This window comes from Procambarus clarkii, chromosome 27, assembly GCF_040958095.1.
Source record: "Procambarus clarkii isolate CNS0578487 chromosome 27, FALCON_Pclarkii_2.0, whole genome shotgun sequence".
NCBI lineage: Eukaryota > Metazoa > Arthropoda > Malacostraca > Decapoda > Cambaridae > Procambarus > Procambarus clarkii.
In genome coordinates this window covers 13,736,844-13,763,989 of record NC_091176.1, presented here as the reverse complement: position 1 = coordinate 13,763,989, position 27,146 = coordinate 13,736,844, and the positions used below count along the sequence as shown (strand labels likewise).

Here is a 27,146-nt window from a genome sequence, read left to right as displayed (position 1 = left end):
AGTGCGCCTTGAGCAGTGACGGAAACGAGCAGTAGCGGTGACTATATTTATTTTCACCTTGCGCTACTAGATGTCAGGGTGGGAGGTGGACGGTCGGTACCCCACCAGTGGAAGCCTGGCCGTGGAGGGCGGCGGCTGGTCGTGGAGGACGGCGGCTGGTCGTGGAGGGCGGCGGCTGGTCGTGGAGGGCGGCGGCTGGTCGTAGAGGACGGCGGCTGGTCGTGGAGGACGGCGGCTGGTCGTGGAGGACGGCGGCTGGTCGTGGAGGGCGGCGGCTGGTCGTGGTCGCTGTGCTAGTTTCCCGCCTAAAATTACCTTGACCAGCTAAACCATTTACGGTTTTCGTTTTCTGTTATATAGTATTTACAAGGTCAGCCACTTTTTATTATTATTATCAATATTCTTGCCATACTGACTCGGGTGTGGTTTAGCTAATAATGTAAATTATGAGAAAATTGTTCAACTATTTGCGGTAAACAGTTTACCACATGTTTATTATTAATGGTTTTTATTCTTTAGGGTTTGACATTTTCACTGCATATAAGCTCCTGATTATGCGAGTCCTATTTTGAGATTAGGATTATGTTATAAATTTTTCCTTTAACGTAAAGTGATTGACCTTCCTGGGAACTCTCCATTGACACAAGTGGCATACCAGACAGGCTGACACAATGTTCCTTGATATAACACTCGCTGAAACTAATAACATACATATTTTGAATTGATTATCTTTACTGGGTCTTAAAATGTCCCAGTGAAGGCATCTTAGTATGTTCAACTATGAGTGTTCATATGTTCGTGCTACATAGGAACATGGTCCTGGGACCAGGTACTGGAACCGACTGGGTTATTCAATGCCATGTGCTTGCACATTATTTGTTTGGGTTTTGAGAACTCGCCTAATTGTACTTGAGGGAGTTGAACTTCGGCTCTTTGGTCCCACAGAACGACTACCAATCAACTGGTATACAGGTTCCTGTGCCTTTTATACACTATTATATTTACACTTGAAATTGTGTCTGGAGTCTGCTTCTACCAAATAGCTTCCTAGTCCAATCCATTAGTTTACTACTGACGGTGGAAAAGTTCTTTCTGATGTCTGTAGCCCATTTGGGTACTATACTTCCACCGATCTTCCCCTGTGCGAGTACCACCCGTGCTAAATAGATCTTTCTTTGACCTATCGACTTCCCTGAGAATTTTATGTTAATCATGTTTAAGTTGATGTCTTTTCTCCAGTGACGTGAGGTTTAATTTTAATTTCTGTAGCTTCTAGGAACTCATACCTCGTAGTACTGAGACTAGTCTGGCTGCATAGCTTTGAACTCGCTCTCTTGCATGCTCCAGAGATTTGAACACATCCGATATACAAGATCGTGGATGATTCCTTACAAAAATTTCTGAAGTCGGTTCTTATGGTGGTCAACCTCGTATATGCCGCTGATATCCCTTTGAGATGGACTTCAGAAGCCAGGTTTGATGTGATAACAACTTCCAGATCTTTGTCCGATTCCTGAAGGATTTAGTCTCCAATTTGGTACCTTGTGTCCAGCCTCCTGAACTCTACATTTAGTTTCATTATTTGCATTTACTAGCGTTGAACGCAAAGTAAAGAAACTAGTGTACAGTATACTTGAAGCGATCAAGAAGGCTGTATTAAAGGTTCAAAAGTAAACCCTGTTTTACTGTATGTACAGTACACACTTGGCTTGTACCTCGTATCACGCTTACTATCATTCTGGATTATTTAATGAGTTAATTTTTTCTCGTTAACTCCAACAATTTGGAAACCGTACACAGCTGAATGGCAGAAATATTTATAAAAGTTCAATGTAGTTTTCCAGTTTACACCGTAAGCACCAGTGTTTAACGCGAAGCCCTAGTGTTCGGCTCCAATAAATATTTACTGTTGGAAAGCGTGTTAGAGAGAGCGGTATGTTGGCAGTGGTTACTGTGTTGGTAACGGGGGCGCTGGGAGCCGGGCGAGGGTGTTAGTGGTGGTTTTGACAGTGGTGGTGATGCCTGCGGCGGTGGTCGAGGGTAGGTTGCTAAGCAGGAGGACAACACTGCAAGTGTGTGTTGCACAGTATAGTATTATTGTTACGTTACGCTTAGTGTTGCTAGTGGGGTAAAGATGCCATCAAACAAGACAGTTTTTTAGCTGATAGGTATTAATGATAGCATTAACCATGAGACGGTTGGTATTCCTGAAATGTGAATAGTTTAGTTGTGTAAATATACGGTGCTCACTTATACCTGAGCACCGTATATGCATGTATTAAAAACCTAGATTTTATAGCAAGACTTCACAGCATTTCAAAGATACACAAACTCTCACTTTTATCGATCTATGTGCTAAATAGTTTAATGACTGCTGTAGGAAAAATTGATTGAATCGTGAATCTCAAATATCATTCATATATGTTTTTTAAATCTCAACTTAGACATAACCGGCCCATAGTAATGCTAACAAATTTACTCAAATTATTTCCTACATATTTGAAATAGCGGTGAAAAAAATATTTAAATATATATATATATATATATATATATATATATATATATATATATATATATATATATATATATATATATATATATATATATATATTTAAATATTTTTTTCACCGCTATTTCAAATATGTAGGAAATAATTTGAGTAAATTTGTTAGCATTACATTATATATATATATATATATATATATATGAATGAAAACTCACACCCCAGAAGTGACTCGAACCCATACTCCCAGAAGCAACGCAACTGGTAACTACAGGGCGCCTTAATCCGCTTGACCATCACGGCCGTCAAAAGGAAGTGATAGCCGAGGCTATTTGAGCCACTTCCCCGACGGCAACTCTGTAGTTACCAGTTGCGTTGCTTCTGGGAGTATGGGTTCGAGTCACTTCTGGGGTGTGAGTTTTCATTCGCATATAGTCCTGGGGACCATTCAGGCTTGTTCGCATATATATATATATATATATATATATATATATATATATATATATATATATATATATATATATATATATATATTATAATTATTATATATATATATATATTAAATATTATAAAATTATTGTTTTAATTTACAAATTTACTAATTAAATATTATAAATTTTAATATATATAATATATATATATAATATATATATATATATATATATATATATATATATATATATATAATATATATATATATATAATATATATAATATATATATATATATTGAATATGACCGAAAGGGTAAGATTAATATTTCTAACACGAATCTTTTCAATATTTCTTACGTTTTTCTTCACTGTCGAGGGTAATTGAAAAATTAACTATCCAAAATTCATTTTTTACATTTTTGGTCTGACGCCTAAAAGTGTTTCGTAAGGCTTCTTACATTCTCAAAGACTTGTTTACACCTGACATACATCATACTTATATTCGTTTTGGGTGAGGTGATATGACCCAAATGTTTTGGGTGAAGGTGGGTATTAATTGGGTATGAAAACATAATGAAAGTAAATGCAGAAGGCCTATTGGCCCATACTTTCTCTTGCTGCTCCTATGTTGGTTCGGGGTCTTGAAGTGGGTATAATATAGTTGTACATTAATTGGCTGTTGATTGCTGGTGTTGACTTTTTGATGTGTAGTGCCTCGCTGATGTCGAGTTTCCTGCTATCGCTGTATCTGTCGATGATTTCTGTGTTCAAGATTTCTCTGGTGATGGTCTGGTTGTGAGAAGACATTATATGTTCCTTGATAGAGCCCTGTTGTGTTTGCATTGTTAATCGCCTGGAAAGAGACGTTGTTGTCTTGCCTATATACTGAGTTCTTTGGGGCTTACAGTCCCCAAGTGGGCATTTGAAGGCATAGACGACGTTGGTTTCTTTCAAGGCGTACTGTTTGGTGTCTGGAGAGTTCATGAGTAAGTTGGCCGTTTTCTTGTTTTTATAGTAACAGATTATCATCCACAAAGATCTCGGTACATAGGCAAGACAACAACGTCTCTTTCTAGGCGATTAACAATGCATAAACAACAGGGCTCCATCAAGGAGCATATAATCTCCTTACACAACCAGACCATCACCAGAGAAATCTTAACAAGCAACACAGAAATTATCGACAGATACAACGATAACAGGAGGCTCGACATCAGCGAGGCCCTACATATCAAAAAGTCAAAACCAGCAATTAACAGCCAATTAACACATAATTTCATTCTACCCACTTCAAGACCCCAAACCAGCACAGAAGCAAGCAGATAAAATGTAAACCCATGGTTATATACCCCATATATACCCATTGTTTCGTGTTCTGTTCCACAAAGAACTAATTGTAAAGTAGAGGAGCATGATGAACATGGTGTGTAGTGGGGAGTTGAGCGTACGTAGGACAACCATCATAAAAATGTGCTAAAAAAATCGACTCCAAAATGCCTTTTTCAGAACTTTCAGCAACAAGGAAGAAAACTTGCAAATAACTGGGTTCTTAGTCGTGCAGGGATCTATGGAAACGAAATTTCTGACAAACAAGTCGGAGACGGAACAAAGATAATGTAGATGTCAATATCTCAGCATGCACCAGTCGACTGCAAAAATCATGCAGGGAGTCTGGAAACGGCAGTTCCTGCGGGTTTACACAGTCCTCTGTACGACATCCCCCATCAGCTGCCTGGTACAGAGATGTAACCGGGAAACAGAACACCAACCTTCTGTACAGACCCCACCAGGGGGAGTGAAAGGGGAGGAGGCACGAATAACATGGACAGTGACTAGGCTACCCGTGTGCGTGGGAGAACTGTATCAACACGAAAGACAGTACAGCCATTGTGGAAGACCAAATGGGTCGTCCCTCAATCACCATTCACTGTATTAGTGATTTATTTGTCACTGCTCAGTGACAAAGGCAGTCCAGTTCCTGCTTCATAAGAATTTGCGAAATCAAACATCATTAATTCTAGTAAATACGTACAAATAATCATGAAGCTAAAAATTCCGCTGTACTTTAAGTACTGGATAAAAAAAATTCTGGTAATTTCATTCGTTATTATTGATTGTTTTTTATTGTATTAAACAGTAGGCGAGGAGTGGCGGTTGCCAGAGGGTCCCACCAGACCTCGTAACTCCATTATAAATTCCACCTCCCAATTAGCCCTTGATTAACACTCATGGTTACTCCTATATTTTGTTAACCAGGAAGCGAATTATAATTGTGCCATGGGTGTAATGCTTAATTAATATTGTAATTTGCGTGTAAGTAAAGTTATACTTTTCAGTTGTGCAGAAGTAGGCTATAACCAGCTTCCTCGCAGGCTTCAGACTAATATTAGCCTGTTTGTTTGTTGTATTATGGGAGGCCGTCCCTCCCAGCACCACATACCGCGAGTTACTACACTCCCTCTAGGCTTTCATTCCTTCCTTCCTTCCTTCCTTCCTTCCTTCCTTCCTTCCTCCAGCTCTCTCTTGTCTCATTCATCTCCATTATTTTCTCCCGTTTACCTACTCTCATTTTTTCTCAGTGAATTTAACCTTCCTTTCTCTGATCCATTATTCATTCCCATCCTCTCTTCTTTCGGTGAGTACACTCCTCGCTCCCTGCTTCTCCCATCTATCCCCCAACTCTTTCCTTTTTACCTGTACCACCTCCTTAAATCTCTCCCCTTTCCTCTCATCCCTTTTCGTTTCCTTCCTTTCTGCCCCCCCCCCCCCCTCTCGCTCCTTCCCGAGACTTGCCTCCTTCATTCTCACGGTGTCCGTCCCCTACATATCTTCAGGCAGGGAACCACACCACTTATGCAGCCTTCAGCCACTTCTCATGCACAGTCAGGCGAAACTAAAGTCGTCAACATGTGATATCTTGCGACGGGTACGTTGGTAGGCGTGTTGTTTAGGTTCGAACACCGGTGTGATGCCTGAGAGCAAAACCGTACTTGTGCGACGGAATTACTGTACCGTCGGTTCGTAAAACTCCGAGGACCTCCAATTTTCTCCCAAACATTTTGCAAACATCTTGCGCGAATACCTGCTAACGTTGTTAAGCTTTAACGACTCAATTACGAAACTCGTTTTCTTGGATATTTGTGCGTTTATTAGACATAAGTGTGAAATATAGCTAGAGGTCCGTACCATAAACACAAAAAATGGACACACGCCGTCTTAGTCGACGCAGCCATGTTAAGGACATGATAAAGGAAGATAACTGGCTTAATTCCTGCTCGTTGACTGTGTAAATAATGATAATATAGGCTACACTGCAGGCTAATAACCTGACAATCCTCGCCAAGTCAACATTATTAACAGAATAGGAATGTGTATCCTCGTGATCAATAACAATGACCTGTTCGCGTGACCTTTATTTCGTCAGTATTAAGCATATTGACCTTGTGCTAGGGACGCGATGATGATGATGATGCCTATTACAGAATTGGTTCTGGCAGTGGCTAGTTAAACTAATTTATTATTATTATTATCTGCTTAGAAAAAAAAATTCTCATTTGTTTTTAATTTTCGGAAATGTTTACATTTATCAGATAATTTATAGTATATTGTCTTTGGCTTTGGATACAATTTAACTCCTGCACATCTAATTCATGATTATTTTTTTCTGAGTAAACGATCTCCACCAAGAGGCATAACTGCTTTTAGATGGCAATAAAGTCATCCAGCTGTCTGGAGACCACTAAGCGGTGCCCAGCCACCTTCTCGTTTGCAGTAGTATAGCTTACAATGTCTTTGCGGGGACGGTAGAACGACGGTCTCGCTTTATGCAAGTGTTCAATCCCCGACCGTCCAAGCGGTTGGGTATCATTCTTCCCCCCCCTTTCCAGTCCCATCCCAAATCCTTATCCCGATTCCTTCCCAGTGGTATATAGTCGTAATGGCTTGGTGCTTTGCCCTGACAATTCTCTCCCATTCCCTAGCGAAAGTGGCCAGGACAGAGCTCAGTTTGGGTACATTCCCAAACAAACATTGATACTTTTGGTTACATTCTCGCAAGTAAATAATGGTTAATTTCATCGTAGCTACTACTGTAGTGTGTTAAATTTGACAAAAGAATAGTGAGAAAATAAAAATTACCAAGCTATGTTTAGCGGTGGTGATGTCACAAGGCAAACAAAGCCGAGCCAGTTTCCAGGGCCAAAGTTCCTCCTCAAACATTCGCACTCGACTCCATTTTCTATTATTGACAATAAAAGAAAACGTTGTTAAACATATTTGCATAACTGGAATGGCAAATGTGCAACAACTGAATTGTCAATAACGTTTTCTAGAATTATCAGGAAAATATAAAATAACAATATTGATTGATTTATCATCGTCAATCAGAACTAGTTTTCTCATTTTAATTAAGGCGAATAAGTAATGATGCACTGGAGATGACTTTGGTGTCTGGCGCTGTAAAACTGGAGGCTGCCTCGCCTGGACAAACACTGGGGGGACTGAGATAGTCCTGAGTGGCAGCTTCAAGTGTGGACTCTGGACCCTATGGCCTCCACACCGGCGACACCAAGACTGAACTTGCCATTTCAAATAACACTACATGTTTTTTTTATTAGTTACATACATAGGTTCAACAGAATCTTGACAACTACATCTCTCAAATACCTATACGTAGATATATTCAGTAATATTAATAGCATATATATAGATATGACAAAAAATAATTTAACCGACCATAGAAATATATGTATTTGTTTTATGGCACAAATTACCGTAACGTAATAGATGGGACAAGTTAATTGTGCCTATGATTGGTTAACTTTCTTCCAAATTACAATTGTTAGTCCTGTGAGAGCTCAGATAAGGACCCACTGAATAGACGAAAGTTTTGGACGCCACACGTTTTCTATACCGTGCAGTGGGATGAGTCACATCGTACACAAAACGGTTCACCAACGGTTTATGAAACCAACTTAACCTTACCTAACCCAGCCAAGCTTATCTAAAGGTATTGTATTCTATCCTAACAAAACATTGTTTAACAGAAGACGATCTTGTCGAATCGTTTTGTGTACGGTTTGACCATGAAGCTTCCAAAAATGCATAACTTGAGGTTATCTTGAGATGATTTCGGGGCTTAGCGTCCTCGCGGCCCGGTCCTCGACCAGGCCTCCTTTTGTTACACCCCCCTCCCCCCCACGAGGCAGCCCGTATGTCAGCTATCTGACTCCCAGGCACCATTTATTGCTAGGTAACAGGGGCATCAGAGTGAAAGAAATTATGCCCGTTTGTTTCCGCCTCCACCGGGAATCGAACCCGGAACCTCAGGACTACGAATCCGAAGCACTATCCACTCAGCTGTCAGGCCCCTGCACCTAGGTAGCTTAGATAGACGCCATCTTTTAATATCCAACCATAACATTTTTTTATTTATATTACAATGTTTTGCGTTCTACACGTTTCAAAAGGAAAATGATTTTACAACATTAAGTACAGTATAGGTATTAGCTAGTGTACGATCAGTGATACAATTAGAGGGACAGTATCCGCGTCATTCTTTAGACGTTACATTAAGTTTTTTTCTCTTTGTCAAAGTTTACATTTGAGCACAGGGAAATAAATAAGCTTAAACAAATTCGATCCAAAGTTAGTGATATTTGTGTTGATGTGACCGTAGACTGTTTACACAATCATTTAGAATAATGTTTTTGAGTGAACTCGATTATAAATGTACAGTTTCAGTACCTTGAGAACACCAGAACACCAGAGTACACCACCAGAGTACACCAGAGTACACCAGAACCCATTAGAAAACTAGACACTTATCATAACCATCGAAGGGACCATACCATCATACCATACTATAGAGGTATGGTCTCTATAGGAGTATAGAGACCATACCCACCATACCTCTGTGTGGGTAAACAGGATGTGTACCATAAACATCGAGGGGGACCACACGCCTAAACATCCCCTTGGCGGGCGAGGTAATGTTTCAAGGTGACGTTTATTTACATATACGGGCGTGATGGTTCCCCGAGCCCTCGAGGGAGCTACTCTACGACCCAGACCTCTACTGCAACATAGTGTAGTGTAATACAACACGACTCAAAATATGAAAATACTTTAAATTGCATTATAAAAAGTCCAGAAAAGATAGCAGTGATAACACAGACACGGCGCCAAATACCCCCAGCTCATTGCAAAAAGATATAAAATCAATATTACCACGCCCCTGTCAGGGACGCCTGACAGCTGAGTGGACAGCGCTTCGGATTCGTAGTCCTGAGGTTCCGGCTTCGATCCCTGGTGGAGGCGGAGACAAATGGGCAAAATGTTTTTCACCCTGATGCCCCGGTTACCTAGCAGTAAATAGTACCTGGTAGTTAGACAGCTGCTACGGACTGCCTCCTGGGAGTGTGTAACAAAAAAGAGGACTGATTGAGGATCGGGCCGCGAGGATGCTAAGCCCCGAAATCATCTCAAAATAATCTCAAGAACTCGCGCTTGTATTAACTTCTCGGGATCAGGGAATAGCAACGACCTGTATAATAGGTGCGTTGTCCAGACCGTTCACTCTACCACGTCACGGCCAGGAGCCATTAAGAACTTGTGTCCATTTACGACACCTGTTCCTCCTATCTCGATGATGACGACTTGTTGACGTTTACTAAAACGATTACGAGCTGGGAAGCGTCATGAGGTAGTCATAACTATAATAACCTTGGGATGAGTACGACTACGGAGCGTTTGGCTAAAACTGTGTTGCCAAATAATCCGCCGCGGTTGAGATAAGAGGTACAGATGTCGTAGGTGGACGCGTAAGGGGTCTGTGAATTCTGGTCTAGGGCTCTTAATGAAGCATTTAATCTTTCAATCGTCTTCTGCTGATACGCTATTGATCTCTCTCGTTTATTATTAATAGTTTATTGCTCTAATTTTCTATTTATTTATCACTATGATGGAGAAATAATTTATCTTGTCTGAATTTATTTCGATCTGAATGTGCCTTGGTTTGTATGTACTTTGTTTCAAAGTGTTTTGATGTTAATGTACCTTTGAATAATCACAATTTCCAGTGTAAAATAATAATTATTGAAATTAAAACCTTGTTCCCCTCCTGATGTTTGCTAAATAATTTTTTTAACAAACATTACCACAGACAGAAATATAAGAGCGGGTTCAACATTTTCAGAAATTTCTGGGGGAATGCAGCACAATACATAATTACATCCACCGTATACATTCGAACGCTTATCGCGGCTCCTACCGATTTTCTCAATACATAATCTTGAGACGGTGTTAAATGTGTGGGAAATTAGTAAGATTACTGTCTAAATATTAACTTAAATTAACGATCCATAAATATTGTTACTAAAATTATTTCTAGTCTGCCACCAGCAAGCATTACGATCCATGCCCAATTTAGACTGTTCTTTAGTGTTATTTTTCTATATTTTCCCAGGAAATAAAGCAAGCAAGCAAGCAAGTGTGTGTGTGTGTGTGTGTGTGTGTGTGTGTGTGTGTGTGTGTGTGTGTGTGTGTGTGTGTGTGTGTGTGGAGAACCTGCTCTAGAGAAACGCATTCTCGGCTTGTATTTTCAGACAAGACGGTCTTGCTCTAGAAGATCTTCTATTTTATTTATTATATATTATCTCACTCTCAGATACGACGCAGAGAGAGAGACTGAGACTTTGTTGCGTTTCTGCTCCCCTGCCAGCGCCCCCACACCATCTTGGGAGCCCCTAGTCAACATCCTCCACTCCGAAACCTCAAACACACATAATAGATGACTTCTCGAGAGCCGTTCATCATATAAGCGAGGCTCTGGCATTTCCCAGCAAGGTCAAGGCGACTCCCCCCTCCATGTACCGTCTCCAGACCCCCCCCCACCCCCACCCAACTCTGTCTATCTGTCTAGCTATTTTTGATAATTGCTTGTCAACTGCGTTGTATGCCTGGCCGCGTGAGGCAGACCTGTACACGCGCCAGGCTTAGTGTCGGTGGGTAAAACTTCTATGCTACTCGTAAGATTCGGCTCTTTGTTTTTATTGTTTTTTAAGTAGAGTCAAATTTAAACTGAATTTCTTCTTAAAATTTTAGGTTTACACTAGTTCACTTAAGCTTCAGGTGGACGAAATTACCACAAAGCATAAACAGTATTAATGAAACGTCTTGTTAAAAGGCTAATGTTAACGGAAGTTATCGTCTTGTCCGCCCACTTGGGTAGCAAAGATGCTGCTTTTATGTCAGATGTAAGTGTATTAATTACAGCACAATTATGCCAATGGTGCCGTATCTAAAATTGAAAATGTTTAAATATGGCCTCGTGGGTGCGAGGGTCTTGGGCATGTTATAGCTGCATATACAACAACCCTAGTAGCCTCATGAACAACCCCAATAGCCTCATGAACAGAATGAACAACCCTCTGGGTTGTTCATTCTGTCACTTGTACCTAGACGTTACTGTTTAAAGTGAAGTTCTTAAACAAGGAGAATAACATTTACAAACCCTAAAACTTATCTTGCTAGCGCTAAGTGCGGGAATCTTTTGAGCACGTACGTTATCTATATTTGACATAATATTTTCCCAACTAAAATAATGTGGGATTCGTTATTTAATTCACATTTCTAATGTTCGTTAGATGGGCACAGTCTCTCTAGCAGTGGTCAGATGGTGTTCGTCTCTCGCACCATAGATGCTGCATCTCGGCTGTCGTTTCCACCCTGAATCTCCATAGGTATTTTTATACAAGACGAATTCTCGCTGTTAAATTCTCGCACACGGTCACCTCCCTTTCGTCCACAGTCATTGGGAAACGTGAGAGTGAGTCCACAGGAACTTAATCATCCTTTTTTGATTGATTCTGATTTTCACAGCTATCTTGATTTCATCGATTGTCGCTTGGTTTTCAACCTTTGTTTTTCACTGAAGTTTTGCGTTGTGGTTTTTTGAATAAGTGCAGATCAAGGCTCCTTTCTAGGTATCTTAATGTCATAAAAATTACAGTTAGCTCTGCTTGAATTAAAGAGGCATCGTTCTCAGTCTGTGTTTTTTTTCATTTGAATTTATAATTAGAAATTATCTTTTCGTGTGCGCTGCCCCAACCCTGCCATTGGTAGGACTAGCAGAACCATCAGTGTAGGTTTGGTATAATTCATTTGCTGCCTCTTTATGAAATTTCTAGAGATACTTGCGTCTCGTTTATTGAGATACTATGTAAGATATTTTAGTTTATTATAAAATACACAGATCCTCCTCCCAGGAATGTGACGTCCCTAGGGGCTGGAGCTCGCGGACCTGCTCAAGCAGGTGAAGGTCTTGCAGGTTTATGTAATATAATATGTTAAAGTTTCCGGGGGTCAGATTCACGAAGCAGTTACGCTAGGACTTACGAACCTGTCCATCTTTCCTCAATCTTTAGCGGCTTTATTTACAATTATTAAACAGTTAATGAGCTCCAAAAGCACCAGGAGGCTGTTTATAACAATAACAACAGTTGCTCGGCAAGTTTTCATGCTTGTAAACTGTCTAATAAATGTAACCAAAGCCGTCAAAGATTGAGGAAAGCGTAACTGCTTCGTGAATCTGGCCTCAGGGATTTCGTCACGCGCTGCAGCCTCTTAAACTCCTCTCGGGCGTTAATCATTTAAGAGTTCCCGCGGTGAGTGATGTTATGGCAGCCTCCCGGCTTGCTTTACCGTGCAGGCGCGAGGTCCGCACTAGAGACTGTACCACCATCAAGTGGTCGGGGAGACAAGTGTCGCTGTTGTGAAGGCGCCGCTACACTACCAGTTTCTTCGTGGGGGCGTCACTGTACTGGGAGACTTCTCGTGGGGGCGTCACTGTACTGGGAGACTTCTCGTGGGGAGTCACTCTACTGGGAGACTTCTCGTGGGGCGTCACTGTACTGGGAGACTTCTCGTGGGGGCGTCACTGTACTGGGAGACTTCTCGTGGGGGCGTCACTGTACTGGGAGACTTCTCGTGGGGGCGTCACTGTACTGGGAGACTTCTCATGGGGAGTCACTCTACTGGGAGACTTCTCGTGGGGCGTCACTGTACTGGGAGACTTCTCGTGGGGCGTCACTGTACTGGGAGACTTCTCGTGGGGCGTCACTGTACTGGGAGACTTCTCGTGGGGGCGTCACTGTACTGGGAGACTTCTCGTGGGGAGTCACTCTACTGGGAGACTTCTCGTGGGGCGTCACTGTACTGGGAGACTTCTCGTGGGGCGTCACTGTACTGGGAGACTTCTCGTGGGGCGTCACTGTACTGGGAGACTTCTCGTGGGGCGTCACTGTACTGGGAGACTTCTCGTGGGGCGTCACTGTACTGGGAGACTTCTCGTGGGGCGTCACTGTACTGGGAGACTTCTCGTGGGGCGTCACTATAGTCGTAATGACTTAGTGCTTTTTATTAATAATTACCTTTACCTTGTCGTGGGCGTCGCTGCGCTACAAGTAAAACTACGAGAGAAACACACACACATACACACACACATACACACACACACACACACACACACACACACACACACACACACACACAAGGATAAGGCAGGACAGAGAAGGCTGGGCAGACTGCATATTTCTAGACTACCAGGAGGCCTACCAGATACAGTACTGCACATAAGACTGCTTTACAAACTTGAGAGGCAGGCAGGAGTAAGCGGAAAGGCCCTAGCATGGGTGAGGAACTACCTAACAGGAAGGAGCCAGAGGGTAATGGTAAGGGGCGAGAAGTCGAACTGGCGAACAGTAACGAGTGGAGTACCTCAAGGGTCGGTGCTGGGCCCAATCCTCTTTTTTATTTACGTAAATGATATGTTTACAGAAGTGAAATCCTACATGTCAATGTTCGCGGATGATGCAAAATTAATGAGAAGAGTTGTGACAGATGAGGATTGTAGGATCCTCCGAGGACCTGGACAGGTTGCAGAGATGATCAGAGAAATGGCTCCTAGAGTTCAACACGAGTAAATGTAAAATTATGGAAATGGGATCAGGTAATAGGCGACCAAAGGGACAGTACACAATGAAGGGGAACTGCCTACCTGTAACGATTCGAGAAAGAAAGCTGGGAGTGGATGTGACACCTAACCTAACTCCTGAGGCGCATATAAATAGGATAACGACAGCAGCGTACTCTACACTGGCGAAAGTTAGAACTTCATTCAGAAACCTAAGTGAGGAGGCTTTTGGGCGCTTTACACTGCCTACGTGAGACCAGTCTTAGAGTATGCCGCACCATCATAGTCCCCACCTGAAGAAACACATAAAGAAACTGGAAAAGGTTCATAAATTTGCGACGAGGCTTGTCCCAGAGTTACGAGGGATGGGATATGAAGAGCGCCTGAAAGAACTAGAAAGAAGGGAGAGGGGAGGACATGATAGGAACGTATAAAATACTCAGGGGAATTTACAAAGTGGAGATAGATGAAATGTTCACACGTAATAGCAACAGAAAGAGGGAACATGGGTGGAAGCTGGAAACTCAGATCAGTCACAGAGATGTTAGGAACTATTCTTTAGCGTGAGAGTAGTGGAAAAATGGAATGCACTTAAAGTTGTGGAAGCAAACTCTATTCATAATTTTAAAACCAGGTATGATAGGGAAATGGGACAGGAGTCATTGCTGTAAACAACCGATGGCTGGAAAGGTGGGATTCGAGTCAATGCTCGATCCTGCAAGCACAAATAGGTGAGTACACACACACACACACACACACACACACACACACACACACACACACACACACACACACACACACACACAGGAATGAGTTGAGGACAGGCTGCGTGAACTGCACCTCACGTCGCTGGAAGACAGAAGAGCTCGGGGAGACATGATCACCACATACACAATTCTCAGGGGGAATTGACAGGGTAGACAAGGATGGATTATTTAACACAAGTTGTACACGCACCAGGAGACACAGGTGGAAGTTGAGTACCCAAATGAGCCACAGAGACATTAGAAAGCACTTTTTCAGTGTCAGAGTAGTTAGTAAATGGAATGCACTAGGAAGTGATGTGGTGGAGGCTGACTCCATACACAGTTTCAAATGTATATATGATAGAGCCCAGTGGGCTCGGGAATCTGTACGTCAGTTGGTTGACGGTTGAGAGGCGGGACCAAAGAGCTAAAGGTCAGCTCCCGCAAACACAACTAGGTGAGTACACATACACAATACAACTAGGTGAGTACATGCTCTCAACATCACAATAAGGATTTTTTCAAATGCCAACCTTATAACTAAGAGTAAGGGAATTGGTTCCATACCCTCTTACTTATGGACAGTTACAAACTTGACCTTCCATCAAAAAGGCCGAATTTGCAGATCAACGGGAGAAAAAAAGTCAGTACAAGTTTTACAGCCCTCGGAAATTTGTTGTTGTGTAACTGCAACCACTTCAGTACTCCAGTCTCCAGACAAGAGCAGCTTAGGTGCAGGTGCAGACTAAGTGCTCTTCCACTTATTAGTCCCATTATCGTTGCCATTTATTAATCTCGGCCAAATTCTACGTTTTTAAGGGGGAAAAAACGAGAACCGTTTCTGATTTCGTGAGCTGAAATGCTGACCAAATGGTGATGGTATGCACATAGCTGCGTATGAGAGACCAAGGGTCAGGCAAGACGTTACTGGTCGACACACACACACACACGAGCATGGTGGTGGCAGGACGCATGTCAGGTGGGTGAGGGCGGAGCCAGCACACAGGCTACAGGTGGGTGAGGAGGCGCAAGCACACAGGCCCCCACACACCCGCGGCCGGTCTACACCGTTGCATTCTCCCCCCGAACGTGTCCTACTCCACAGGTCAGTTGCGGCGGCTGGGTGGGTGGTGGTGGTGGGGAGGTGCAGTGGTAGTGCAAGTAGTGGTAACTATGTTTCCCCCTCGAGACCCTAATACGTGAGGCATCTTATAGCTCAAGCCTCCTTCATATCGCATTTTAGGCTAGCGATGCTGGTTAATAGAATTCAACAACCGAGATTGAGTTACCATTCATGCTACTGTTGTCTGAGTTACCAACACACAGCTCGGATAGTTCAGCTTTTCTTTCTCGGCAGCGCGTCTAAGCACCTTATTTCTACTAAAACACTTAAACAATTATAATGTTAGATGGACAATTCTTAATATTTCAAATTCTTAAACTTTTTATTAGTATAGCATTTTGTTATGGTGGGATTTAGGGATTTGGTAGGGTACAGAAACTGGTTAAGTTCTCGGCGCCAGAGTTGCTTATCAAACTCTTATCAAACTCTGTGCTTCTCTGCTTATCAAACATTGTCGGGTTACGATAGCTTGATAAAGACTGAATAAACAGTTAATGTACAGGTTAGCAACTTGTATAGCTGGTTTATCAAGGCTGCCACTTGATAAACAAAATTTGGGATTCAATTTGAGCCTATTATATGAACCTTTGTAACCTTTAACAATGATGCTCACAGGAGGGGTTTGACATGTATATATTTTTTTTTTTTTTTAGATATATACAAGAGTTGTTACATTCTTGTACAGCCACTAGTACGCGTAGCGTTTCGAGCAGGTCCCTGGAATACGATCCCAACCGCGAAGAATCGTTGTTACAACCAAGTACACATTTTACTGTTAAACAGAGGCTACAGTTAAGGATTTGCGCCCAGTAAATCATCCCCGGCCAGGATACGAACCCTGGCCGGAAAATAACTGAACTAACAGGGACATAGAGCGTGTTTGGCTTATCGAGGTCTTGAGGATGCATCTGGCAACAGTGGCCTCACTCCTGGGTACTTGTTTACTTCTGGTGTAAGGAACCCTGCCAAAACGTCTTGGCTTGCCTGGGAACTAAATCCGCACCAGGTGGTAGTGACCTGACCGTGCGTGTGTGTGTGTGTGTGTAATTACACAAGTGTAAATACTTTAGTATGCAACGCACACACACTTAACAACCTGATATCCACCTGTAGGCAATTTATTAATAAACGCATAAAACTAACGTTTGCATCCACCGCTGCTGCTTATCAAACTTGTTCCTTCTATATCTCTCTACATTTGATATTTACTAAAACTGTCGTAGAGAAACACAAATTACGGAGATAACTGATGCTCTCTTGGTGTTTCTGTCTGCATCCACCTCTAATGATCATACGCAATACATCTGATAATCAATAATATTTACCATAACTGTCTAGACCAGCATTATTTCCACTTCTGCTATTTTATATTGTACATCATTTTTAAATATCCTAATATTATTTGTAGTATTTTTGTATTTGTATAAATTATTCCTAACATTTATCACTCATAAATAGTCGTATATATTCAGCATTAATACACACAAAACAGACCCTGGTAGTACAGTGGTAGCACACCCGCCCCGCGTGCGATGTAGTATTAGTTCCTCCTGGGGGAGCCGGTCGGCCGAGCGGACAGCACGCTGGACTTGTGATCCTGTGGTCCTGGGTTCGATCCCAGGCGCCGGCGAGAAACAATGGGCAGAGTTTCTTTCACCCTATGCCCCTGTTACCTAGCAGTAAAATAGGTACCTGGGTGTTAGTCAGCTGTCACGGGCTGCTTCCTGGGGGTGGAGGCCTGGTCGAGGACCGGGCCGCGGGGACACTAAAAAAGCCCCGAAATCATCTCAAGATAACCTCAAGATAACCTGGCCAGGGAGGATTGACTGGGACTCAGTCTGTAACTATTCACCCTTCAGTAACTCGGTACCTGGTTATAAACCGATTGGTGGATAGTGTTCCAGGGAAAACAAGTGGGGTAAGGCTTAACATGAGCTATGGGAAGGGTAAGAACTCGTCTTAGTCCCCATTGGCCAAACTATTATGAATTAACGACAAGACCTACCATTAATGTATGATGACTTACTGTAAATATGTAGCTCTTGTAATAGCACTTTCTCTGTAACTAGCTGACATTGTATCTATAAGGTGTGAAGGATTGAAGAAATTGTTTGTAATAATCTAAGATGAGGTCTGATAAAGACCTTTTGTGCCCTCTGTAATGCTTTTGCGCTACCGCTCACAGGATGAGTATGGGGTGCACAATAAACTAGCCGCCTTCGGCGGCAACAATCAAATCAATCAATCGTCTTACACAAGGGAGTCAGAAGTCGTCTGAACCGTCCTGTATAAAAAGTGATAAAAAGCACTCGTTCTATAAACTATGTTTTATTTTTAATAAATACTTTTTGTATTGATATAAATATTACTGACATCCTCGAGTCTAGAATTACCAAGTCCCGATTCTGTTTCATATATTTCCTTGTACCGCTGGTGAAGCCTCGCTTCGCAAGAGGCTTCGACACCACCTAGTTGTGGCAAATACCTTCTCGTCCAGGGTGTAGGCTCAGCCCGGCCATACCCGCCCTCGTGTAATGAGTTATGGTAGAAGTAAGTTGTTTTTATTGGTGTCGCCAGAGGCGGCTAGTTTATTGTGCACCCAATACTCGTCCTGTGAGAGGTAGCGCAAAAAAGATTGTACAGAGAGCACAAAAGAGAGATTACACCTATCCTGCACACGTTATAATTATTCTGTCGGTAAGAGATTGCTCAATTTCAAAAGCTATGTATTTATAGTAATCATTATACATTTATGGTAAGTCTTTTTGCTAATACTTAGCTGTTTAAGCTATGGAGGTATTACAGCGTCATAGGAAAGCTGTCGTTTATTATTATTATTATTATTAATAGTAGTAAGAGTAGTAAGAGTATTATTATTGGTGTTATTATTGTTAGTATTGTTAATGTTAGTATTAGTATTGTTAGTGTGAGTATTATAATAATAATTTATTTATTATTATTATCAGTGCTACTGGGTCATGAAGGAAGCAGCCTCGGGTGACAGGGGGCTGTAACGATCTCTGTCTGGAACCCGTAGGTGCGGGACTCGGATGTCCACCTCCTGGAGCTCTCTTAAGGTACTATGGGCTCACCATAGCCCGTGTTACTTGGAACTTTTTGTTCCAGGTATCGAATCTTTAACAACAACAACAACATCCTGGAGCTCGTGGGGGCCAGGCTCTGCTTCAGGAGGCTGGGGTCGTTCTTTCCCTTGATGGGGTGATGCTTCTCCGGCCCCGACCACGGCGGTCTCCGGGTTTGGAGTCCCTGTGTCTTCTTTTATCAACTTCGATGTAAACTCTGAAGCTGGAGCCCCTGGGACAGTTCGTTGTTGCCTTCATCTTCGTTCTGACAGTTCCTACGACAGTGCTTGAACCAATCGTATTGGCGTTTGCCTTACCGTTGGAGACTTTCAGCGCTGTGGAGAGGGGGGACCTGCTGCATGTGTGACAGCTTCTCCCCCGTATCAACCTACCCTGGCTTTGTGCCCCTAGAGAGGCCACTCCAGACCGACAACCAGAGCGCAACTCCATAGTCTCCTGAGACTGATGGATGCCAACTCCTACTATTATCAGTGGTATTACTGTTAGTAGTAGTAGGCATCCTTCAGTATTATTAGTCATCGCACCATACTGCTTGCTTTTTAGTCTCCACAACAATGTTATGGGAGTTAATAATATTTGAGATATATACAAGAGTTGTTACATTCTTGTACAGCCACTAGTACGCGTAGCGTTTCGGGCAAGTCCTTAATCCTATGGTCCCTGGAATACGATCCCCTGCCGCGAAGAATCGTTTTTTCATCCAAGTACACATTTTACTGTTGCGTTAAACAGAGGCTACAGTTAAGGAATTGCGCCCAGTAAATCCTCCCCGGCCAGGATACGAACCCATGACATAGCGCTCGCGGAACGCCAGGCGAGTGTCTTACCACTACACCACGGAGACTGCCGTGACTGCCTTGGCCCTAAATAGTTCACACTAGACTCGATAATGGTCCAGGACGGACCGAAACGTAGTCGTCTTCTCATCTTCTGGTGTGTGGCTTAATTCTCACTTACCTAAGTTAAGGAGTTTGGGCAGAGGCAAGATACCGTTATGATAGTGTTGTTGGAGTGTGGGGGAGGCTGAGTATCCCTCCAGCAATGTGATAGTGTTTGGGGAAGCAGTAAAGAGTATACTTCTTAGTCATCACCCGGGCAAGATCTGTGTTTACAGTTACCATGTTTGAACACGAGATTGAGGCTTCGTGCTGATGCAACCGTATCGGTAAATTGACCGAGAATAACCCAGGCCAAAGACATCTCTTAAGACATTTTATTTTAAATCTATTATGGAGAAAAACTTACTTTTATACATTACTGCCAAATTCTTAATTTTTATAAGCTCAAAAATAAAACAATTGTCTGTTACCCATCATTACACCTTAGTATAAGTAACTCTGGATACTCTTTTTAAATCAAACAAAATCCTGAGTTTGGAAACGATAATTTATTTGGTCCGGTTAGTAAGACTTTCGTTCCCACGACCAACCGTCGCAGTGAAGCGGCACCTCGACGCGTTGTTATTATTTATTAGCTAAGCGTCCACCATCTTGTTTTGATTCTTATTTAGTAAGTCAAGAAAGAGATTATTGCTAACAATTGTTACCACAACTGCTTTAGATATTTTTGAATATATCAGAATGTATAACGATTTGTTTCCCAAATATTCTTGTAATCTTACCATATATAAAATCATGGCATATATTAAATCATTGGATATAATAATACTACTGGAAACGGAACCTGGCTTTGCTCGGGTGACGGTCTTCACTATATACTGTCTTCCTTACTGTAACAATTTTCCCTAATCACTTAACTACACCTCTTCCCTCTCCTTCGCCACTTATAATACCCTCTATTACTTTCCCTCTCCACCGCCTTCCCTATTCTTCAGTTCCTGCCCATCTCCGCTTTCCGTACCACTCGCCACCTTACCATCAATATAATTTTATCTAAACAGCATCGGATCCAGACTCCATTAACAAAAAAAAATGATGTTATCAACTACAGATTGTGAATATTAGTCATACCATTAAACCGGAGACGGAAACCAGTGTAAACTGGGGAGAACTTGGCCCTAAACACCTATCATCGTCCCTTTTCAAGGTGGCATGGATCTATATTTACCCGTGACAGAACCGGAAATATTATAGTTGTAAGGAGAAGGATTTGAAAGATGAACTTTGAGATGATGTCAGGTAGGGAAGTTACGTTGAGGTAGACTGGTGGGGGAGGAAGTCCACAGAGCAGGAGGAAGTGGGGATGATGCACGGTGGAAGTAAGAGGAGAAAGGGAGCTGCGCAGAGTTTACCGTGGAAATAAACATACACTTCGCTATTGATTTGTTTCCACCACTACAGATTTAGCACCCGTGTTTTCTCTGAATTGTCTGTGTGTCACTCCTCAGGGGCGTGTGTAATCACCCCTTACCCCAGGGGCGTGCGTGATCACCCATTCCCCCAGGGGCGTGCGTGATCACCCCTTCCCCCAGGGGCGTGTGTGATCACCCCTTCCCCCAGGAGCGTGTGTGATCACCCCTTCCCCCAGGGGCGTGTGTGATCACCCCTTCCCCCAGGGGCGTGTGTGATCACCCCTTCCCCCAGGAGCGTGTGTGATCACCCCTTCCCCCAGGGGCGTGTGTGATCACCCCTTCCCCCAGGGGCGTGTGTGATCACCCCTTCCCCCAGGGGCGTGTGTGATCACCCCTTCCCCCAGGGGCGTGTGTGATCACCCCTTCCCCCAGGGGCGTGTGTGATCACCCCTTCCCCCAGGGGCGTGTGTGATCACCCCTTCCCCCAGGGGCGTGTGTGATCACCCCTTCCCCCAGGGGCGTGTGTGATCACCCCTTCCCCCAGGGGCGTGTGTGATCACCCCTTCCCCCAGGGGCGTGTGTGATCACCCCTTCCCCCAGGGGCGTGTGTGATCACCCCTTCCCCCAGGGGCGTGTGTGATCACCCCTTTCCCCAGGGGCGTGTGCGATCACCCCTTTCCCCAGGGGCGTGTGCGATCACCCCTTTCCCCAGGGGCGTGTGCGATCACCCCTTCCCCCAGGGGCGTGTGTGATCACCCCTTCCCCCAGAGGCGTGTGAGATCACAGCTTCATTAAACCCTAATATAGCATTACCAAGTCTTTTTTATTCATTTCTCTCTTCTCGCACAGGGATGACAGAGATAATAACTCGCCAGTTCAGCATAACTTGATCTAACGCGATACAATTGTCTCGCCAGAACACGGAGAACGGACCCCAGCTCGGCATGCCTGTCAATACCAGCATCTCCACTCCGGACGGGGTCCCCGAGGGAGACGCTGGCGACGCTCAGTTGGCCCTGGTGGAGGACGTCGCCTACCGCTACATCATGCCGGCTTTCATCTCCGTGAGCGTCTTGACCAACTTGATGAACGTGGTGATGCTGGGACGGGCGAGGCGACAGCATCAACAGCGGCAGGCTCAGGCCACCACCTTCTTCTACCTCATGTGGCTCGCCCTTACCGAGATGCTCGCCTCACTCGCCCTTGTGCCAGCACTCGCCCACCTCGACCGTAGCCACCTCTCCTACGGCTGGGCCTTCTACTACGCTCATTTTGAAACACCGGTGCTGAACGCCCTGACGAGCGCCAGTGTTTATATTGTAGTGGGTCTCTCAGTGGACCGCTACATCGCCGTGTGTCATCCTCGGCGCTACCAGGATGTCAGCGCCCCCCGCCTCGCTGTCAGCCGCATCACGCTGTCGCTACTCGTCCCGGCTCTTCTCTACATCCCTCATGGCTTCTACCAGAAAGTTGTAGCTGCCCAGGGCGGAGCAGGGTGGACCTACGAGGGGCTGGAGATGGCCGCCCCCAGGGCCTGGTACGCGTGGAACGTGGTGGTGGAGCTGTGTCACCGCATGGCTCCCGCCACACTCCTAGCCGCCCTAAACGCCTGCATTATCTACACCTTCAAGAAGGTGACGTCGCGGCGGAGGCTCCTCACCAAGAGCAAGGGCACTGAGAGCACCAACAAGAGCGAAGACAACAGCAAGGGCCAGCAGGAGCACCGCCTCATCTACTTACTGATGGCCATCGTCACCACCTTCCTGCTCACCAACCTCCCAGCCACAGTCCTCGCCCTCATAGACACCGCCGGTGCCTCTCACGGCTCCTTCTCACTCGAGGTATTTTATTTGGTTTTAATTCTTCCAGCTTCACAACATGTCATATTTGAATCGCCCTGTAAGGAACTCTGATATTAATAATTCAGCCCATCCTCTTGTTTTGATAATACCTCTCGTGACGATCGTCAATAGTCAGAATTCCTACCTTCTTAGCTTTTAGGTAGTAGTATACTGACTAGTAAGGAATTCTTTTAAAATAAATGACGCTAAAACACAAACTTGTATATTCCTATACCTAGTATAGCACACACATGTACTATATTAGGCCTCGGATATTTTGTATAAGGCCTAGGGAGGTTAGTTTAGTTTGTCAAATCAACAAAAGTAAAAAATAGGTTTCCGGTTTGTCCAACTCAATAGTTCAGATTTCTACGTTCTAATTTCGTTGTACATCGGTATATATACTATGGTCTTCATCGTTGCTATACACACTACCAAAACAGATGGATGGGCTGAATACTTGCACAGAACTTTTTTGTATTCAGTAACTTAATTTATCTAAAAATCGCTAAACTCTTGAGATTGTGCGCGGACTGAGCATGCTGCTTCATGCTATCGCAAAAGCATATCTCGCGAACGTTGTTCTTCTAATTATTTGACAAAATATTTGTAAAAATTATATAAATGCAGGATCTTGCTATATCCTTTACAATCTTATCTTCGCATACCCTACACCACTCCCATTGACGATAACCGCTCCTCCAGGTGTTCTTCTAACAATGCATCGTTCATCCAGGCATTTTACCAAAACATCAACGTTCATCCAGGAATTATACTAACAAAGCATCACTCTTCCAGGTGTTCCGGGCAGTGGCCAACTGCCTCGAGGTGCTGGGTTTCTCTCTCAATTTTGTCTTGTACTTCGTCTTCGTGCCTGGGGTGCGCCAGGGACTGAATGAGGCGCTGCTGGTGGTCCGAAAGTCAGTGTGTGGTTTGGTTGTCCATGCTAAGGCCGCCCACGGCTGCTCCTACTCCTTCGGCGAGGACAGATCCAAGGACACCGAGTACGACGAGGTCTAGGATGCGAGGACATAGAATGAAGGATATGTGGACCTGCAGTGATGTAAGGCATATGGACATAAAATTGTACAGTAGTGTAAGGTATGTGGACATGAAGTTATTCAGTAGTAGAAGTTAAGGCGTGTAGACATGAAATGGTTCAGGATATAGAGTAATGTACGAGTACAGTAACAAAAGAACAGTCTTGTATATAATTATTAACGATATTTGGTCAAATATCGTTAATATTTGACAACCAGACCGACAACCAGAGCGCAACACCAGAGTCTCCCGAGACTAATGGATGCCTACTACTATTATTGGTCAAATCGTATACAGGCATTTCGTATACATCGTATATGAAATCGTATACAGGCACAGCCCTTATTCTAATTTGTCAAGGTATATATTGTTAGGGGAGGCTGGAATAAGGCGCGCTGAGAATCACTAGGTTAGGTTAGTTTCGGTTATATTAAGGGGAGTTTGGTTAGGCTGGGTTAAGTAGATTTAAAACAAAAAATCAGTTTCCAATCATTTTTATTTACGAAATAGTGTCTTTGTCACCCAGACGCTGATGCATCATACACTTACGCTGCATACTTGTATCACATACAAATCAGCAGGCATACATCAGTTGTGTGTGATATGTCACAAATGCTCTTTCTGACGAACCATATTCTTACTATTATTATCAGTAATGGCGTATTGGTATGCATCCATCAGCCTCAGGAGACTATGGAGTTGTGCTCTGGTTGTCGGTTTGGAGTGGCCTCTCCAGGGCGCAAAGCCAGGGTAGGTTGATACGGGGAAGAAGCTGTCACCCATGCAGCAGGGCGTCCCTCTCCACGGCGCCGAAAGTCTCCAAAGGAAAGGCAAACACCAATACGATTGGTTCCAGCGCCGTCGCAGGAACTGTCAGAACGAGGTTGCAGGCAACAACGAACTGCCCCCAGGGGGCTCCAGCTCCAGATTTTACCTCAAAATTGGTAAGACACAGGGACTCCAAACCCGGAGACCGCCGTGGTCGGGGCGGGAGAAGAACCACCCCAGCAAGTGCAAGAACGACCCCAGCCTCCTGCAGCAGAGCCTGGGGGGCCGCACGAGCCCCAGGAGGTGGACGGCCCGGTCCCGCACCTACGGGTTCCAGACAGAGATCGTCACAGCCCCCTGTCACCCGAGGCCGGCTTCCTTCATGACCCAGCCGAAGGAAGAGTAATAATTATTAATTACAACAGTTATAATTATTATTATAATAATATAATTAATTAATAACTATTACACTTTCTTCTGGCGAATTACATGATATAGCATTGTATAAGTGGAAATAACTCTTAGATTTAAAATATATATTGAGTAGGTTATACTCTACTTGTGAGAGTTTACACACGTATTAGTTAAACTGTGTGTGTCCTCTTGTGTGTTGATAATGCTCTTATAAGTGTAATTAAATATTTCTTGTCTTTTATGTTATATACATATATATATATATATATATATACATATATATATATATATATATATATATATATATATATATATATATATATATATATATATATATATATATATATATATATATATGCACGTGTTACTCTGTTATACATGTTGATTCCATTTTTGTTCTATGCTCTTTGAATTTCTTCCAAACTCAGACTATACAATTGGGATTTGTTTTTCCATTTACCAGCCAGAGTCTGTCAAACCCTGGGCTACTGAATCTGAATACTCGAATCCTCAACCTCTTTAATGTAGTCTCATAATGTCGCTGATCACGTCTTGAGTTATTCTTATGTTCCATTTGCATGGAATTCTCTTCAGTCAATTTTCTGATCTGGTTCACGCCTTTTAAGGTATGCTAGTATTCCATAATTCACCTTTCGTCGTCCCCATCGCCTTTTTAAATGTCAGTGATCTCAATATCCGACTTATTGGTCCTGATAAGACCAGGACTAGTCTTCCTTACTGGTAGGTTTCCTTTCTTCAAATTTCCTCCCTGACATTTTAATTAGCAAATTAAGATTTGCTATTGCAGAGTTCACTCTGCAGTTCTTCAACCAGTATCGGCCATTGTTTTCCCGTTCAAGTTACCGATAATTAGTCTCCCATTTCTGGCAAGTTTGCTTTCAGTGTATGGAATAATTGTCATTCCTTGAAAGGCATTCATGAAAGCTCTGTATTATGTGTTTGATTAGGGTTAAATATGGAAGTAGAACCCAGGTTATTAGTTCTGTCATAACTAGAATATATTTTGAACCAGTCTTGCTGGTTGCTTTTGTTGTATTCTTCCCCATTTTGTCCCCGATTGTGTCGTTTCTGTGGTCATTGTTCTTGTGAAAACTGGAAGTGTGTGTGTGTGAGTGTGTGAAGAGCTTCTGCTCCTTGTTGACCTCTTTCTTCTCCCTCACCTTCATCATCTTCTCACTTCCATCTCTTTTATGACTTAGATATGGGGCAAAATAAATAAATCTTTGTATTTGGCTATATCTTTCCTTTTATTAAATGTTTATTCGTGTCACTTTTTTTAAACTTTCCAAGTTTCTGGATTTTTCCTGTTCCATAAAAACGTCGATCACTTCAGTTGCTGATTCCACCTTCGGTGGCCGAATTCTTTAATTTTATTGTGTTGTGGTGTGACTCTAGCATGTTCACCTCCACCTTCTCACCCTCGTGTAGACCTATTAATTCCAGAATATTTATAGTTATTCCTCTCTTAATGATCATCTTTTGATTTCCATGTAGATAAGGTCTTAAATAAACAACAATCTTTTTGGATTGATGTCTTTGTCTGCTTGTTCATAGATTGGGAGTTTTTAATTTCTAGAGCAAAATTGTTCTTTGTGGGCCCACAATTTTTTTTTTTCAAAAACTGTGGTCCCGATTTTCCCAATTGGGAAACATTTTCTACATGTCCCCAATTTCCAGGAATTGAGACCTTCCAATCTGAAAAAGTATATCGAAGTGATTACTTTCTTATCACAGAGCTTATATGCATATGTGTGTATATTTAACAGCTGATGTAGATATTTTCGACAATTGATGTCGTAGTATATATGTATATTTAATATAAATACTCATAGTTACGAAATTTGTGTTGCTTTCTGTAAAGATTATACATGAAGCTCTCTGTATACGTATATACCTTACGGGTAATATTGAAATAAAAGAATTCAAATTA

General features: G+C 43.0%; 1 protein-coding gene across 4 annotated transcripts; it reads left to right on the top strand.

Annotated features, from left to right (window-relative positions):
* Window positions 1–102: 102 nt before the first annotated feature.
* LOC123762688 (probable G-protein coupled receptor AH9.1) lies at window positions 103–27,146 on the top strand. Of its 4 annotated transcripts, XR_006773374.2 has the most exons (4): window positions 15,622–15,758; window positions 22,049–22,972; window positions 23,771–24,073; window positions 24,695–27,146. XR_006773374.2 is itself a non-coding variant. In XM_045749374.2 (3 exons), the coding sequence occupies exons 2-3, from the start codon at window positions 22,076–22,078 to the stop codon at window positions 23,990–23,992; spliced, it is 1,119 nt and encodes a 372-aa protein (XP_045605330.1). In that variant the 5' UTR covers window positions 103–370; window positions 22,049–22,075; the 3' UTR covers window positions 23,993–27,146. The 4 variants fall into 4 exon arrangements, 3 of the variants coding, with proteins under 3 accessions (XP_045605330.1, XP_045605332.1, XP_045605329.1); XM_045749374.2 differs by lacking the exon at window positions 15,622–15,758 and adding an exon at window positions 103–370 and having other exon boundaries at window positions 23,771–27,146; XM_045749376.2 differs by lacking the exon at window positions 15,622–15,758 and adding an exon at window positions 502–2,040 and having other exon boundaries at window positions 23,771–27,146.

What these genes read in the sequence shown, in the direction of transcription:
- LOC123762688 (XM_045749374.2), top strand. Translation starts at nt 22,076, where the DNA reads ATGCCTGTCAATACCAGCATCTCCACTCCGGACGGGGTCCCCGAGGGA. An exon ending in ACGGCTCCTTCTCACTCGAG is followed by an intron (nt 22,973 to 23,770) that starts GTATTTTATTTG and finishes TCACTCTTCCAG; the next exon opens with GTGTTCCGGGCAGTGGCCAA.